This window comes from Microcebus murinus, chromosome 7 (assembly GCF_040939455.1).
Source record: "Microcebus murinus isolate Inina chromosome 7, M.murinus_Inina_mat1.0, whole genome shotgun sequence".
Taxonomy (NCBI): domain Eukaryota; kingdom Metazoa; phylum Chordata; class Mammalia; order Primates; family Cheirogaleidae; genus Microcebus; species Microcebus murinus.
Genome location: NC_134110.1, coordinates 25051387 through 25069144, shown reverse-complemented (window position 1 = coordinate 25069144; position 17758 = coordinate 25051387). Strand labels below are relative to the sequence as shown.

The following is a 17758-nucleotide window of genomic DNA, read 5'->3' as shown; positions in this document are numbered from 1 at the left end:
AGAGGGACCCAGCTGAGGCCCCTCCTCAGTCTCTGCCTTGGGGGCCACCCTTGCTGAGCTGGGGCTGAGCCCTCCCTGAGGGAGCTCCTGACAAGCCCACAGGTTACCTCAGGCTTCTTGTCCCCTCCCCAGGGAAGCAGTGTCCTTGACTTCCCCACCAGGGGCATACCACCTCACTCCCTGTTGCTACAGCGAGATCCTGGGCTTTCCAGACGGCCCCTTTCTTCTCTCTCCATGCCATATTGAGCCATCTCCAAATCCCATCCACCCACCTCCTGAAGCCCAGCTCTCTGCTGCTCTGTGGAGCCCATGTCACCTGTTTTGTGAAGCTGACACCTCCCCACCCCACCCCCATTTATCCTGAGTCTAAGGTACTGATATGGCTGCATGGACTCATCCTGACATCTGGCACTGGCAATGCTACATGGTAGTAACTTTCTGAATCAGCCTTGGTTGGAAGCCACACTGCTGGCTGGGAGACTTCAATTTTCGTGTTCAGGGTGCTCACAGCTCTCTTGGGCCTGTGCAGGTGTCCCAGTGCCTCTAGGAGCTTCCATGGCCCTAGACCTTCAGGTAGGCCTTGAGTCCCATCCACAGGGGCCCCTGCCAGACTGCCTGAGGCCTCTTGCTGGCCTGTGCCATGGTGCAGGCTTGGCCTTGTAGGGGCAAGGACCTAATAATAGTCATCTTCCCCATGGGCTGTCCCTCTGGGGTCCATGCTCCAGTGGACACCACAGTGGAATGGCTTCAGTCCTGAATGCCCCATGCCTCCCCTCTCCATCTTGAGGTCCGGGCACCTTGAATCCTCTGCCCTGCCCACTGCACCCCCACCTGCTCTTAGAGCCCCCAACCCAGACATCCCAGCTCCACCCTCTGTCTAGGGCCTGGTCAGGTGCAGGGCCCAGAGCGGCAGCCCTCTCAGGTGCGTAGGACCGGGTGACATAGGGGGCCCTGCTGCCCTCTGGCTCCCTGGGCCTCCCAGTACCCTGGTAGGCTCTGCGCCCTGGCCCAAAGGTCTTCGCCTGTCCTCCTCCGGCATGGTCCTCCTGGCCCCCAGCCTGGGCTTGCTTCCCTGATGTGAAAGCTGCCGGGGTGGGGGTGGGGAGGCAGGGAGGCAGGGTGTGTGGGGGTGGCAGGCGCTTTCCCAAGTGGTCAGCATAAGCAGGTCAAGCGAGTGTGGGGAATCCAGGAACGCTGGGCCTCAGCGGGGCGGCCAGGCCACACGAGGGTCCCGTCTTCCAGAAGCAGAGGCCTGGGGGCGCCTAGCACCCAGCAGGGCCACAGCAGCGCTGTAGTCAACCCAAACTGCACCTGACACGACCGTATCTTGTGAGTGACTAGGAAAGCAGGTCCTAAGCAAGTTAAAGAGATCCTCCTCAGTCACACGGCACCGTGCCGAGAAGACCTCGGGGACCTCTAGCCCCCCACGGCTCATCCCTCTGCTTCTCGCTGCACCCAGACTACCTGTGACTGGTCCAGGAAGGGCACAGTGCCCTGTGGCAAGTGCGGTAGTCAGTCGATCCAGCTGCTCTTGGCGGGTGCCGGCCCGGCGCAAGACGCTCGGTCGCCTCTGGCCGCCAGGGGACGCTGCTCTGTTGCAGAGTGCAGGCCGGGGCGTGGCCTCCAGTCACCGCCTACCACGGCCAGGGCGGGGCTCGTGGGCGATGGCGCGCGTGCGCACTCCGCTGCCTCACGCAGGGACTGCTGGGCTGAGATACAAGGCGGCGCGGGGCCGGCGCGGAGCACAGCGGTGCCGGGGAGATGTGGCGACCGGTGAGCATCCGCCGGGCCGGAGAGCCCCGAGACCCCCTGCCCGTCCCTCAGGGCCCCTGAGGGTCCTGAGATCCTGCATGCCCCCCAGACCCTACCTCCAGAGACCTGAGTCCCTTCAGGGCCCAGACCCCCACTCCCAGAGACCTGAGTCCCTGCAGGGCCCAGACCCCCATCCCGAGAACTGAGTCCCTGCAGGGCCCAGACCATCCCCCCCAGAGACCCCAGTCCCTGCAGGGCCCAGACCCCCCCCCTCCAGAGACCCCAGTCCCTGCAGGGCCCAGACCCCCACCCCCAGAGACCTGAGTCCCTGCAGGGCCCAGGACCCCACCCCCAGAGACCCATTCCCTGCAGGGCCCAGACCCCCACCCTTAGAGACCCAAGACCCTACAGTGCCCAGAGCCCCATCCCCAGAGACCTGAGTCCCTGCAGGGCCCAGACCCCCACCCCCAGAGACCCATTCCCTGCAGGGCCCAGACCCCCACCCCTAATGACCCAAGTCCCTGCAGGGCCCAGACCCCCATCTCTAGAGACCCAAGTCCCTGCAAGGCCCAGACTCCCATCCCCAGAGACCTGAGTCCCTGCAGGGCCCAGACCCCCACCCCCAGGGACCTGGAGTTACTTCTTTCCAACCAGGCTCCAGAGCCCTTGACTCACTTCTCCGCACCCCTCCTCAGGAATGCGGTCCTTTCCTGAGATGGTTCATGGCTGAGGAGGTGGAGGGGGCTCCTCAGCACTGTTCTTTTTGAACTTGAAATTTTTTGGAGAGCTTTAATTATTTGAATAAACCTAACCAGTACAAATGAATTTCCCCTGAGGGCACTGCTGAGCGCCAGCTGAGATGGTGAAGTAGGGTTAGTCTGGGTGGCAGGCTGGCCTCTGGCACAGCACCTTACAGTTTACAAAACTTCGTGTGTCTAGCTCACTCAATCTTCCAGATGGCCCTTGCGGGTGGATGGGACAGGTCTTAGCCCTGCCTTGGGGCTCCTTGTGACTGTAAGTCAGGCTTCTGAGTGCTGCTGGTACCAAGAGGGTACACACCCCCAGAGAAGCACAGGGCATCATGGTCACCAGGCCCACCTCCCCTGGCCCAAGTTCCCCATCTGTCACTTCCTAGCCTTGGGGACAGTTGTGTGCCTCAGTTTCCTCTGCTGTTTGGGGAGTGCTGGGCACCCCACGTAGAGAGGAGCCAGGCACTTGCATGGCCCATGGGTCCTAGAGGGGCAGGCTCTGGAGTTGTCAGCTCGAGGCCTTGTCTACTTGAAGTCCCATCCAGGGCCAGATTACCACAGGGGCCACCACCCTTTCCTGCCTGACTGTGACCTTCTGCCTGTTGCTTGGCGAGGTCCTGGCTGGGCCATGGGTTCTATTTATCCTGTGCTTCGACACACTCATCTTATTTGGCAAGCGTTTGTCGAGTGCCTGTGGTACAAAGATGCTGGAGAGGTGGTCCTGCTCAGTCTTGGGGGACAGACACCGCAAGCTAACAGTCGCAGGAGCATGTGAGGACAACTGTAGGGGATGGAGGAAGCACCAAGGGGTGTGGCCAGAGCCTCAGGCTTTTAAATAATAATTCAAATTTGGCATTCTCTTCTGTGAGAGAACTGTGTGATTTTATATGAAAATGGTGTTCAAGTTATTTGTCAGTTAGGGAACTTGACTTTTTCTCCCACACCCCTGAGGCAATGCGCTCTGTTGGTACTGTCAGGCCGCCCACGTGGCAAGAGACGTCACTGCAGGATGCTGAGGCCAGTTTTCCCCTTGGAAAGGGTAGGGCTAAGGAAGCAGTAGACTCGGTTCCACTCCCAGTTTTGCCAGGAGTTTTATCTGTGGATCACATGAGAAAATAAATGGGAAAGCCCCTGGGAAACTCCCCTCTCCAGCCCTGCAAGGTACCACCTCCTTTTCACAGATGAAAGGCATCTCCAGTGGGTTCTGCCCGCCCCCGCCGAGGCACCCCTTCAACAGGAGGGTGCTTTACATTAGGCGCCACCTGTAGGTTCTGTGCCTTCCACCAGCGCCTCCAGAAACCCTGGAGAATCACCAGCCTAGGTGCTTGGATGGGGCTGCATGTGATTCTCTTTTGGAGATGAGCCCTCACCCTGATCTACTGTGGTCCCCAGGGCTCCCTCTCGAGGTGGAGGTGGTGGGGCGTGGAGGGTGAACCTCCCTCTGCGGACTCTGTGTCCTGCTCTTGCTCAGGCCTCATGGCACCATTGTGATGCTGGCTTTGGCGATGGTTTGGGGGCAGGTCTGTCCCAACACCCCACAGCATGCAAGAGGCCCCATCCAGGCAGATACCTCATGTTGGGGCAGACTCTGGACTGGCCTTGGGGACTGGAATAGTGGCTCCAGCACTCACCAGCCATGCAGTCTTAGATAAGTTACTTCCCTACTCTGTGCTTCAGTTCTCCTGTCCCACCTTCTGATTTGGTGACCCCTTCTGAAACTTAGCAGCAAACCCCTTTTCCTGCCCTTCCACTCTGTGGATGCTCTTCAGCTCTGGTTGGCTAAAGCCTCCTTCATTCTCTCTAAACCCATCTCATGAAAGCCGACACTCTTTTAACACAATTCAGCTCAGCCCAGAGAGTCTCCTTTGTGTTAGATGAGTTGGGCCAGGGCAGGACTGGTGAGAGGAGGGTGAGGCTGTTGAGGCCAGTGGCAGCTTGGCACAGAGGGCCTGGAGAGACCAGTGGCTCCAGCCATGTTGTGTTAGGGCTCATGACCCCAGCATGACCTCGGTGATTATTTGCCTGTGCATGTGCACTGAGGCAGTGCCTGGTATGTTGGGCACTGCGCAAGGGCTTTGCAAATGTCAGTTCACATGACCCCGGCTTTAATGGTGCAGTCATCCCTGCTTTTTAGACAGGGGAACTGACGGGGTACTGCAGGTGAGGACCCCTGCCCCACACCAGCTGTTTCATGTCTGAAACGCCACCTCTTGGCTGGGACTCTGTGTTACAGCAGATGTTTGCAACTTTTGATTATGAAAACATTTATCGTAGTTGGTACAGTGGTACATATAACTACTTATCCAGATGCTTACTGCTTAGCTCTCCCTATTATCAATATTTTGCCCCATTTGTTTTCTATTTCTTTTTTTCTTTTTTTTTTTTTTTGAGACAGAGTCTCGCTTTGTTGCCCAGGCCAGAGTGAGTGCCGTGGCGTCAGCCTAGCTCACAGCAACCTCAAACTCCTGGGCTCAGGCAATCCTCCTGCCTCAGCCTCCCGAGTAGCTGGGACTACAGGCATGTGCCACCATGCCCGGCTAATTTTTTGTATATATATTAGTTGGCCAATTAATTTCTTTCTATTTATAGTAGAGATGGGGTCTTGCTCTTGCTCAGGTTGGTTTCGAACTCCTGAGCTCAAACGATCCACCCGCCTCGGCCTCCCAGAGTGCTAGGATTACAGGCGTGAGCCACCGCGCCCGGCCTGTTTTCTATTTCTATTTGAAAATATACATTTCTGTTGACATTGGACCATCTGAAAGTAAGTCACAAAGACATTTCAACACATAATCTCTAAACCAGGGGTCCTCAAACTTTTTAAACAGGGGGCCAGTTCACTGTCCCTCAGACCATTGGAAGGCCGTTGGAGAGTGCAGCACACATTCCACACATGTGTACTGTGGGCCCGGGACGAGTCGGCTGCTAAGCAGGACAGGCAGCGGTGGCAAAAACACCTGGCAGGCCGGATAAATGTCCTTGGTCTTGCATGTGGCCTGTGGGCCGTAGTTTGAGGACGCCTGCTCTAAACACTTCAATATGCATCCCTTAAACAAGGACATGCTCTACTATAACCATGGTAACTTTTATTTTTTTTTTTGAGACAAGAGTCTCACTCTGTTGCCCCGGCTAGAGTGCCATGGCGTCAGCCTATCTCACAGCAACTTCAAAGTCCTGGGCTGAAGTAATCCTTCTGCCTCAGCCTCTCAAGTAGCTGGGACTACAGGCATGCACCACCATGCCCAGCTAATTTTTCCTATATATTTTTAATTGGCCAATTAATTTCTTTCTCTTTTTAGTAGAGATGGGGTCTCGCTCTTGCTCAGGCTTAACCACGGTAACTTTTCATTGCTAAATACTAACAGTTCTAATGTCTGTTTGCTCTTCCATGTGCAGATTTGCGTATTGTCCTAGAAACATCTTTTTCAGTGTTTTTTTCTGAGTTGGGATCTGGTCAGCATTCGTATCTGTCTAGATTCCTAATCTACAGCTTCCCACTTTTTTTCCTGTGGCTTTTTACTTCTTGTGAGAAATTGCTAGTATTTACAGAAGTAGAAAGAACTAGCAAGTACTGGTGCCAGCGTCACAGCTCTCACCACGAATTGTGGTGTCTGAGGGATCCAGGCTGTTGCTGGAAAAACCCCACATGTAGATCTGCTCGTTGGGCAGGTTTCAGGTCGCTGATAATGGTGTGTTGAGCTCTGGGGCCCCAGCCGGTGGCTGGCGGCTGATACCAGCTATTCTCCGAGGGCTTGTGGCCTTTCGCAGATGAGAATCTCGACAGCCCTGGAGCCAAAGGGGCGGGCAGCTGTGGGCGACACGGAGTACACCCTGGCTTCAGGTGTGGGTTGGGCCATCTGGCCCTGAGTCTACATGGCTCTCTTACCCAGTGCCCTCTTCCCAGGCTGAGGCTTTGTCTCAGACTCTGGCCATCTCTGACTGGAAGCCACTCTGCCGCCTTTGGGCTGACCTCCTGGCACATTGTCCCCCGCCAAGGTGGGGTTCCCAGACCTGCTTTCACCTTCTTCCTGCAGGCCTGGCCTGGGCACCTGCCTGGCTCTAGGTTACCTTCTTTGGGGGCAGCCCTGCAACCTCTGAGCACGTGTTCTGTTTTCTAGCCACATGGGTCTGTCTTCCACTCCTCAGCAACGTTGAGGACGTGTCCTCTGTCTGGGAGATGTCCCCCACGTCACGTGGAGTCTATACTGCCCCAGGTCGCAGGACCCTCTCTCCCTGTGCTGTCCAGCCGGTCTTGCAGCTATGTGGCCCCTGTTGGGCAGGGCCTGCTCCTCACTGACAGGGCTTGTTTGGGGGAAGGAGAACAGGCAGGGCAGAATTGCATTGGGAAGGCTGAGGTGAGGACCCCTCCTGGCCACCTGTGAAACCCTTGTTGTGGGGGTGAGGAGGGCAGGGGCTGGGATCCTCCCAGCTGCTGTTCTAAGCTTCTCTTCACAGCCTGTGGGCACAGTGGCCCGTGGTCTGGGCCTCCTGCTGTGTGTGCCCTGGCACCAGAGGTGGCCGATGTCAGGAGGGCAAGCTGCACAGGCTGCGAGATGGACAGTGTGCCCATCAGTCTCTGTACACTGCCAGCCCTCGCACCTGTCTGCTTCTGGTATTTTCCTTGAGAATCAGCACTTGTTGCATGTGGCCTTGTGAGCAGAGAATTCCTTCAGCCCCTGCTCTCTCATGGGACAGTAGGTCATGGACTTCTCCTTTGACTTCTGTGTTGTTTGTAGCCCTTGAAATTTTCTGCAAGGCTCTGTGCCATGGCCAGAGGCGATTGGAAAGTCAGGTCTTTGCTTGGCCCCTGACGATGGTGTTAACGCCTGTGCTGTGGGTGGGCTTGCTGCTTACGGCCTCTTCCCCTAAACTCCCACTTGTTAGGAGAATTCGCAGTTGGGAAATTTGTGGTTAAGGAAGTTTTAAGACCTCATAGTTCAAGTATGGTTGGGAACCCAAGGCTGCCAGTGAGTGTGTGAGAGCTGTGGTGTTTTCATGTCACAATAATAAGGCAGCGCATCCTATAGCATCTCTGTGGCACCTGGCACCTTTAAGTGGGTCCTGCTGGCCACAGCACACCTTCCGCTCTGGCTGCCCTGCCCTCTTCTGCACAGAAGCTGCCCAGGTCCTGCCTCTGAGGCCTCAGCCAGCTGTATGTTCCTGCACCTTCATTTGCTTTGGGACAATGGCCTACCAAGGGCCGTTTCTCCTATCCAGGCTTCCACTGTAGAGTTGGGCATCTTTTTTCTGATAACGTGGCTGAGCATTGTGGACACTCATCTCAAGACATGGACTAACTTCCTATGCGACTGGTCGGTGTGCTCAGTGGCAGGAGGTGGTACATGGTGGTCAGGGTGTCACCAGAGAGTGTCAGGGCAGGAGCGTGGGGGCCTGTCGCAGACGAGCAGGTTGCTGTGCCGTCTCTTTCTGTAGCGACTGAGGGGATGTCACAGATGGGCATTTTTCAGTGGCCTGTCACCTTTTGAGGTGGCAGTACCTGAGACCCTCGCGTTTAGCCTCCTTCCTGTGACATGCTGCTCTCAGCCCTGCTCCAAGAGGGGGGGGGGTTGTCTTTTCACTCCCGAATCAAACAAGGGAGCCTGGCAGGAAGCACTGACCATCTCAGGTGATCTGTTTGAGTGGTGACTTCAGGGAGTGCCTCTTGCCCCCCTCAGGCTCTAGCCCGTATAGACGCTGGATGGTGACAGAGCTGGAGGGTGTGTCCCTGCCTCATCAAACTGTGCCGTTTTGTCTGCAGTTGCAGCTTTGCCACTTCCACTCTGCTCTTCTGCACAGTGGGCAGAAGCCCTGGCCACCCCCTGCAGTGTTCTTCAGGAGAAACTTCAGGGTCCTGCCTTCGAGGTAAGAGTCATCCACAGCCAGGGCACCACCTCTCGCCAAGCAGGGCTGGTGGCCGGGCCCCTTCCATGCCCCCCACCAACGCAGGCTGCATTCACTGCTCAGTGCAGCACACTGGGCCCAAGACCCCAGGCCCTGACTCAGGACAGACAGGGCACATGGTGCGGGGCTGCTCCCTGATGATGTTTTGCGTGGGTGGCTGGAAAGTCAGGAAGACAGAGCCGCCTGCTCAGAAGAGAACAAATGGTGATGGTTTGAAACAGAGGAGAGCAGGTTATGGGCATGCCAGACGAGAGGAGAAAGCTTCAAGAAGAGGGGCAGAGATCAGGGCTCTGAGAGAGGAAAGGCCAGATAGGGACCCTGAGGCCAGTGAGGCTGGATGGCTGTGGGCAGCCTGAGCAGCTCATGGCTTGGTGAACCTGGTGGAGGGCACCTCACTCCCAGCGCTTTGTGCACAGAAGACCCTGGGACACGTGTGCAACTGGGTGTAGAAACAGATGCTCGAGCTCCTGCTGCACAAGCACGTGGAGCCCTTCTTGTGTTCACTGATTGCTCTAGTCTCTGTTTTGAGGTCTGGCATAGTTGAGTGTGTGCTGACCTCAGCGTCCTGCCCAGCCTCTGCTATCCTAACAGGATCCAGTTGGACCTTGGCACGGTGGATGGTGATTATAATTTTGTATAGTGTGGGTGACTTTAGCACCATGAGGGTCACAGACCTGTTATTGATCCCTTCCAGGCGAGCTGAGGAGCCATTTCTACCTCCACTGGCCCTATGGCTGGGCCTCTGGAGACCCAGAGGAGATCTGCCCTGGGCCCGTCTGGCATGGTGCTGCCATGGGTGTTCTCTGGTGACCTGAGTGTCACAGTGTTCTGAGTGGCTGTGCACTGTGCACACAGTACTGAGAGCAGCTGGGGGGCAGAGGAGGGAGAGAGCAGAGACCTGTGGAGCCCAGCGATGGGGAGGGCGGCACCTCCACTCATGGGCTTCTGTCTCCCTCAGGTCCTTAAGACCTGCACCCCTATGGAGGAAAGCGCTCTCGGTCACAGTGGTAGGAGTGCCCCTGCTCCTGGGAGTCCGCTATTTCACAGCAGAGGCACAAGAGAAGAGGAGGATGCGGCTCATGGTGGACAGCATTGGGCGCTTTGGCAGGTAGGCGGGCTGCTGGCTAGGGGAGGGGTGGGATGGCCTTCTCCCCTGCCTGTCCTCACACATGGATGCTAGAGCTGGGGGAGCCGTGGATTTTGCTGGGGACTTTACAGTTGCCTTTCAGGCATCCCTTGCTATGTGGGAAGGTGCTAACGGAGGGGCGGGGAGTCAGATGTGTGTCCCTGACATTCAACATGGCCTCCACAGACCTTTCCCCAGTCAGCTTTGGCCCTGGTTGGTGCCTCCTCTCCCAGGCTTTCTGGCTCCCACAGAGCAGCTGCCCCCTCCTCTTCCTTCCCCTCTGCCCCCACCCACCCTCATCTGGGCAGAGAGGCTTGGGCCTGGAGGAGAGGCCACCCCATCTCTGTTCCTAGAGGCCACAACACCAGGTGGTCACTGTCAGAGTACCTGACACCAAAGGTCCTTCTCAGTCTCCTTCATCTCCTGGTACAGAACTTGGGGGGAGGGCAGGGGGATATTTCCTGCTGCAGCCCTTGGGCAGACATTCCTGCTTTTGGTCAGACCCTTCCTGGAGTCACAGAGCCTTGCCTGGACCTCATGGGGGCTGGCTCTTGGCATTGAGAGAATCCTCAGCTCACATAGAGCCCCTTTGGACAGAGTGGGGTGGAAGAGGGAGCTGGGGGGTCCTGCTCTGCCCAGCTCTGAGCACTTGCTGCTTCCCCAGGCCTGGGTCAGTTCCTCAGGGAAGCTTGGCATTCCCAGGGCTGTCAGTCTCTACCAGAGGCTCCACTGGGATTCACTCCAGCAGTGACCATAGGCATGGGGTGGTTGTGTGGGTGCTTAAAGAGTTTCAGCTGCCAGGATGAGACAGTCTGTCCCACACCTGTCTCTTTGCTGTTTGGTTTTGCCTGGAGCTCCTGGTCTTCTCTGCAGGCAGGTTCTGGGCAGTGTCCTCTGTGTTCATAGCCTGAGGTCCTCTCTGTCTTTTCTTCTGTGACCCTCTACTATGTTATGTGCAGTGCATTCTGGGCAAGCCTGGGTTGGTTTCACTTTGTCTTACAACTGCTATTTCCCGGTGTCCAGATGTCCAGCGACAGGCTCTGCATGCCTGCCTTCCATGCACTTAGTGGGAAGATGCATTTTCACAGCTTGCTCACAAGAGCCAAGCTGTAGTTGCAGAGAGGGGGTAGGATTGCTTACTTTATCAAAAGTTTGTACATTCTTCTCAGTTCTAACCCCTGAGTTGCCAGGGCTTAGTTGCCAGGACAGTCATGCCTATGGAGCATTCCTGGTGGGGCATAGAGTGACTCGGGGACACACGACCCGAGTAACAGGGCAGCATCTACACAGGAGCCCAGGAAAGAGCCAGGGCAGGGAATCACTGGGGCCAGCTCCCCATGAGAGAAGGGGGCAGAGGTCAGAAGGGTCCAACTGCTTAGGGACTATCTAAGTGGCAGGTGGCAGAAAGTTTGAGGTAATGTTTCTCTTTGTCTCAGAGCCCTGGTCTTTAAGCCCCTATCCTTCCCACTCTTTATTTAAATTTAACTTTTAAATATCATCTGGGCTCAAGCGATCCTCCCACCTTGCTGGGATTACAGGAGTGAGCTGCTGCTCTACACTTTGATTGTTAAGTTATATTTGTATACAATATGGGCTGATGTACTGACAAACTTCGAGAATATTCACCCTTGGGGTAGGGTTAACAGGAGTTTTCAACATTTGTAACTTCTCAACCATTAAAATTTGTTATAGATAAACAATACTTTTGTAGTAAAGATGTGAAAAAATTCCATAGACTTCTGCTTGGGAAAGAAGGGATTTAATTTTTAAAAACGTGGCTCCAAGGCCACATCTGCAGCTCAAGGACGCCAGGGAGAAGGCTTGCCGACGAGGCGCAGTACAGAAGGCACAAGGACAGGCTGGCACAGGGGCCTGCACCAGGGAAGGCCTTTTCGTTCTTTTACATTTTTTTTTTTTCTGAGGCAGAGTCTCACTCTGTGGCCTGGGCTAGAGTGCCATGGCATCAGCCTAGCTCACAGCAACATCAAATTCCTGGGCTCAAGCAATACTACTGCCTCAGCCTCCCAAGTAGCTGAGACTACAGGCATGCGCCACCATGCCTAGCTAATTTTTTCTGTATATTTTTAGTTGGTCAATTAATTTCTTTCTATTTTTTTTAGTAGAGATGGGGTCTCCCTCTTGCTCAGGCTGGTCTCGAACTCCTGACCTTGAATGATCCGCCCGACTCGGCCTCCCAGAGTGCTAGGATTACAGGTGTGATCCACCGCACAGCCTCGTTCTTTTACTTTTATAACTGCAAAAGTAATGCACACTTCATAAAATCCATCTGAGACATGACAAAGAACCCCTGGCCTGTTCCTGTCCTGTTCCCTCCCAGCTTGTCCATCCCCCACCAACTATCAGCCCTGCAGGTGGAGACAGGGCCTGCTGACTTGCTGGACCTCTGGGACAGGAACCCCATGGGGTGGGACTCGGTGGGCCCTGAGAGGGCCAGGCTGTCTGGGTGTTGGTGGGAGGTCTCACTTATTTCCATTGCCACAGGCTCTGATGAGTGAGGGACCTAAGTTCTGTTCTTCAAGGCATGAGAAGCCCTGTGAGGCCAGCAGTTCCTTCTGAAGTCCCCTTCCTGGCCACCTTCACCTCAGGAAGGGCCAGAACGAAAAGTCAGTGTCTGACCTGAGCTGGCCATGGGAAGGAAAAGGCTGCTAAGATTCTGGAGGGTTTCCTGCCCTTGCCAGGATGCATGTCCCCATTGTCATGGAAGCAATAAGGTCAGGGCATGCCCTGCTCCTGCCAGACTGTCCTGTACAAACTGCATCTTCTTACTTGTCCCAGCCTGACACAGAAGACAAAATGGGAACCTGTGCTCGCAGCCGTCTGTGCAGAGATAGCGAGGATGTGGGGTGCTCTGAGCTCCCCAAGAAACGAGGGAGGCTTCCCTCCTTCCTGAATAATTCAGTCTGAGAGCCATTTGGTGGCACCGAACAAGGTCCAGCACAGGGTCCTGAGGGGAGGGGGCTGTCCACACACAGGGTGGTGGCTACATTCAAGGCAGCTTGATGGAATGAGACACTGTGCTGGGGACAGCTACAGAAGGAAGTCAGAAACACAATAGGGACAAAGCCAGAATGACCTCTGTGCTGCACTGGGAGCTATGTGTGGACCCATGGTTTGTGCTGTCTAAAGCTAGACACACAATGAGGATGTAAACATGTCCAGTGTATGTACACGTCACACAGACACCTCGCGGTTCTGGTTCATGAAAGAGCCTGGGAGCACCAGCACCCCAGCATTCACAGTGTGGCCACTGAGGCTGTTGTCCACCCAGAGGCACCAGCTCCCTGGAGAAAGGCAGGTTCCAGCTGGGCAGGGAGAAGCCAGGGTGAGCCTGGAGTGCCCGGCATTGCCAGCAAGGAATGAAGTGCTCAGAAGATGGAGCCTTGTCAAAGAACAAGGAACTGCCAGTGGAAAATCTAGGGCTGGGTAAACTTGGATCATCACAAAAGTATTTTAATTCTGCTGTATGTTTGAATTTTTTCACGGTAAAATGTTGGAGATGAGAAAAGCACAAGGAGGCCACCAAAGCCAAGTCTGGGACAGTCCTAGGAACAAACACTAATAATGACAGAAGCCCACAGCGTAGCGTGACAGGAATGAAGTGACAGGTGCTAAATAGGGGCAGAGAAGCTTTCCCTTTCAGCCAGTGGGCAAGTGCCACAGGAACGTTTGGACTGGAAAATCCACCATCACAGTGATCATTAATTCACCTGAGGAGGATCAGTGGGTGCTAAGCTCATTGGTGGGTGGACGGGGAGAGTAGACGCCAGTGTGACCTCAGAGCCCCTCACTGAACACCTAGTGATGCGGAAACCAGATGGTGACATGGACGGGATGCAGGAGGAGAGTGCCACCTCACCTCTGCGGCATCCCTGGAGAGTGGGTCAGCTGATTATCCAGGAACAAGGCAGACAAGCTCCAGTAGAGGAGATAGGGTTGGTGGAATTCTGTGAAAGGTTAGACATATCATAGGCCCTGTGGCCACATGGGCTCTGCTGCAGCCGGGCAACTCTGCAGTGGCAGCAGCCCCAGGCAGCACAAGTGCTAACCCTAACCCTCGAGCTATACAATGTAACTACTAGACTGTAATCTTCAAATATGTCAAATTGTGTGCAGTGAAGAATTAACTTTACTCAGAGAGATCTGGGTTTTGTCCTTGGTTCTAGAGATGGCCTCTAAGTCCTTGGAGTTTGCCGAATGGCAGGATTGTCTTTGCCTTCTGTGGTGGCCTTGACAGTTGATGCTAATGAGGGAGGGGCAGGGCTGGAAGCTGAGCTCAGTCGTGGGGCTGAGTCAATCCACATGCTTCCCTCTGACAACCCCAATAAAACTCCAGACACTCACACCCGGATGAGCTTCCTGGTCACACAGAGTAAGTCTCTGAGGACATGGAAGCTCTGAATTTGGGACCCTCCAATCCTCACCTTGTACGTCTCTTCCTTGGGATATTTTGGATTTGTCCTTTGCTAAAATAAAACCTAACCCCAAGTACAGCACTTTCCTGAGTTCTCCATCACTCTAGAGAGCTGTTGAAACTGAGGGAGTCTTTGGGCACTGCCAGACTTGTTGCCAGCTGATCTGAAGTGAGGGTGGTCCTGGGGACTCAAACACCTGCAGCTGGTGCCAGAAGTCCTAGGCAGCCTGGTAGCCTGGAAGACTACACCCTTTACCTTGACTTTGGCCAACTCCAGGAAGTCACGAATGCCAAGCAGGGGCTGAGGGCTGTTGGGAGTGGAAGAGATCAGAGATGATAACTAGTTGCCACATGTGACCCTGGATCTAAATCCTTTTGCTAAAAAGGATGTTATTGGAGTGCCTGGTGACACACAAAAAGGTCTGCAGGTTAGAGGGTTCTGAGATATTAGTCTCCTTATTGTGGTTATGTGGGTCAGTGTCCTTGTTTATAGGAAATACACTCTTTAAGGGTTCGGGGTTACAGGTCACATTGACAACTTATTCTCAAATATTTCCAAAAGAAACTTTTTGGGGATGATTCTTGCAACTTTTCTGGATATTTGAAATTATTTCAAGGGCCAGGCATAATGGCTGACTCCTGTAATCCTAGCACTCTGGGAGGCCGAGGCAGGAAGATCGTTTGATGTCAGGAGTTCGAGACCAACCTCAGCAAGAGCGAGACCCCGTCTCTACTAAAAATAGAAATTAGCCAGACAACTAAAAATAAAAAAAAATTAGCCAGGCATGGTGGCAGCATTCCTGTAGTCCCAGCTACTTGGGAGGCTGAGACAGGAGGATCGCTTGAGCACAGGAGTTTGAGGTTGCTGTGAGGTTGATGCCATGGCACTCTAGCTTGGGCAGCAGAGCAAGACTCTGTCTCACAAAAAGAAATTATTTCAAAATGAAAATGTAGGACCAGGTACGGCGGCTCACACCTGTCCAACACTTTAGGAGGCTGAAGCAGGAAGATGACTTGAGCCCAGGAGTTCCAGGCTGCAGTGAGCTGTCATTGCACCACTGTTCTCCAGTGGGATCCCAGAGTGAGCTCCTGTCTAGAAAACAGATTAAAAAAAAAAAAAAATCATGGTGCTGCCAGGCTCAGCCCCTGCCTCTCCACACTGGTTTCTGATCCACTCACGACTCTGCAGTCCCCAGCCCACGTTCATGTGGCCTCTTTAGTAACTGAAGGTTGAGAATTTTAGCCATTTTTTATGTAACTTGTCTTGACTGTGTCAAACCTGCTTGCTGTGTTGTTAGACTCTTCAGTTCTAGGTAATAGAATTCATTCATGTTGGCTGGGTGCAAATAGGCATTGATTTCGGGGACCCAGCCCTACAGGAGTGTACTTGGGACCCCAGGGTGCTGCTGGGGTCTTGTGTCCATGTGTGTGGACACATCTGTGCGTGTGTGTGCATGTAGGGGTGGCCTTAGCTCCCTCTTCCTCAAGAAAAATGGGCTGAGTGGACAGGGCAGCCTTCAAGGTCAGCCAGGTGGTTTGCACCAAGGCCACTGTCCTCCACCCCCGCCTTCCTGGCTAATTTCTGTGGGACATTAGCATCTAGTGGAAACTCCATTGCCAGTTGATTTGTTGAGCATTTTTGGCATCAGCTCCATCCAGCTAGGCCTATCACGGGCAGAGCTGACAGATCCCCTTCTTCCCCTTCTTCCCCTCACTGACCACTGCACGCATCCCTATACCTTTCTACAAGCAGTCAGACCCCCAAGAAAGTTAGTGAGAATCTCGTGTACAATGTGCTGTGGTTGTAGGTCAGTTCTGCCCACAAGGCATTCCCACCACAGAGTGGCCTTCAAGCCTCAGGGCTCAGGGCACATGGGAATCCTGCCCCCACCCATAGCATGTACTTACTGCAGGTGCTCTGTGGGAGCCCAGAATGGAGCCTGGGCCAGGGGCCTCCCTCGAGTGCTGGGGGCACAGAGCCCACCTGGGCAGCCAGAGACCTTCCCAGGCAGGGCGTGAGCCATGCAGGTATGTGGGGTGGGGCCTCTGGTCTGTGTAGGCTGGCTACTGTGTGCCCCACCCCAAGATGCTCCTGAGGCAGGTCTAGGGGTCTGAGGAGCCCATTTCCAGCATCCCCCTCCTATCATCCTCCTTGCCTAAACCTCCCCTGGGGAACCCAATACCTGGTGAGTACACCCAAGGTGCCCCCCACTTCCCACCCTAACTGGAGACCTTTCCCTGCAGACCTTGCTTCCCTGGGCCTCCCTGCCTCCTTGGAGGACCTCACCCTCCTATGACCTCTGCTGCCCCAGCCATACCTGCATCCATCCTTGGACCCCCTGTTTTCCTGTGCCTGGACCCAGCCCTTCCTCTTTACAGGCTGTGTCAGAGTCCTAACTCTTCTGGGGTTTCCATCCACCCACTATCCCCTGCCCCATCTTTCCTGGGTGCCTGTGGGTACTCAGGCAGGAAGTGAGGGTGGCATGGACACAGGCTGCCCACGTGCAGATCAAGAGACTGACCTGTAGGCACTGTGGCCAGTAGAGGGGCCAAAGGGTACCCCATGGGCTTGGCAGCTCCCTATGTGCTCACAAGGACCCACGGGGCTGGCAGGGTGAGATCAGACAAGAGGGCTCTGAGAACTGAGGGACCATGTGTGGAAGCACCCAGAGCCTGCCTGTGAGGGCTGAGAGCCACCTCTGCCTACAGGTCTCTGAGGATTGGCCTACAGATCTCCTTAGACTACTGGTGGTGCACAAACATCATCCTACGAGGCGTGGAAGAGGTTTGTACCTGTGCACTGGGCACATGGAGGAGGGTACACTGGAGGTGGCAGGCACTGGGTGGGCCTAGGGAGGTGGTCAGCTGCCCTCCATCCCTTCCCTCCATGCCTATGGTCAGAACAGCCCGGGGTACTTGGAGGTACTATCTGCGTGTCACCAGCGGGCAGCTGATGCCCTGGTGGAGGGAGCCATCTGCAATGGAGGCCTCTACGTGAAGCTTGGCCAAGGGCTGTGCTCCTTCAACCACCTGCTACCCCCGGAGTACATCAGGACCTTGCGTGTGCTTGAGGACAGAGCCCTCACACGTGGCTTCCGGGAGGTGAGCCCTGCCTCCAGGGACAGAGGGTGGGCAGTAGGGGCTCCAGCAGCAGCCCCCTAGCTGCTCCAAACACCTGCTTCTGCCAGGTGGACGAGTTGTTCCTTGAGGATTTCCAGGCCCTGCCCCATGAGCTCTTCCAGAAGTTTGACTACCAGCCAATAGCTGCCGCCAGCCTGGCCCAGGTGCACCGAGCCACGCTGCATGATGGCACTGCTGTGGCTGTGAAGGTGCGTGGGGGTCTGCCTTGTGCTGCGGTGGGCTCTGAGGCTCATGATGGGACCTGGGTCCTTGCTGTGCCCTTGCCTGGTGCAGGTGCAGTACATCGACCTACAGGACCGCTTTGATGGGGACATCCACACCCTGGAGCTCCTGCTGCAGCTCATTGAGTTCATGCACCCCAGCTTTGGCTTCAGCTGGGTCCTGCAGGTAATGACCAGCTTGGGCAGGCTGGAGCAAGCTGTACCCACCAGAAGGGAGGGCAGGTTCTTGACCCTGACCGCCTGTGTGTGGCCCCCAGGACCTGAAAGGCACCCTGGCCCAGGAGCTGGACTTCATCAACGAGGGTCGAAATGCTGAGCGCTGTGCACAGGAGCTGGGGCACTTCCGCTACCTTGTGGTTCCCCGTGTGCACTGGGACAAGTCGAGCAAGGTGCGCTATGCCAGGCACCTCTTGGGTGGGGGCGGTGCAGGCCTGCTGAG

At 55.3% G+C, this 17758-nt stretch overlaps 1 protein-coding gene across 3 annotated transcripts in view; it reads left to right on the top strand.

Annotated features, from left to right (window-relative positions):
- The first annotated feature begins 1668 nt into the window (after positions 1-1668).
- The window catches only part of ADCK5 (aarF domain containing kinase 5), a 17615-nt gene continuing 1525 nt past the window's right edge, over positions 1669-17758 (top strand). The window contains exons 1-8 of one of the 3 annotated variants that reach the window (XM_012760250.3): positions 1669-1773; positions 8257-8360; positions 9358-9507; positions 16667-16742; positions 16859-17059; positions 17146-17286; positions 17372-17485; positions 17577-17708. In XM_012760250.3, the coding sequence (XP_012615704.1) occupies positions 1762-1773; positions 8257-8360; positions 9358-9507; positions 16667-16742; positions 16859-17059; positions 17146-17286; positions 17372-17485; positions 17577-17708 (930 nt within the window). In that variant the 5' untranslated portion in view covers positions 1669-1761. Of the gene's footprint in view, positions 1774-8173; positions 8361-9357; positions 9508-16666; positions 16743-16822; positions 17060-17145; positions 17287-17371; positions 17486-17576; positions 17709-17758 lie in introns of all 3 variants that reach the window. The other 2 variants (XM_076004921.1, XM_076004920.1) reach the window with 2 other exon arrangements.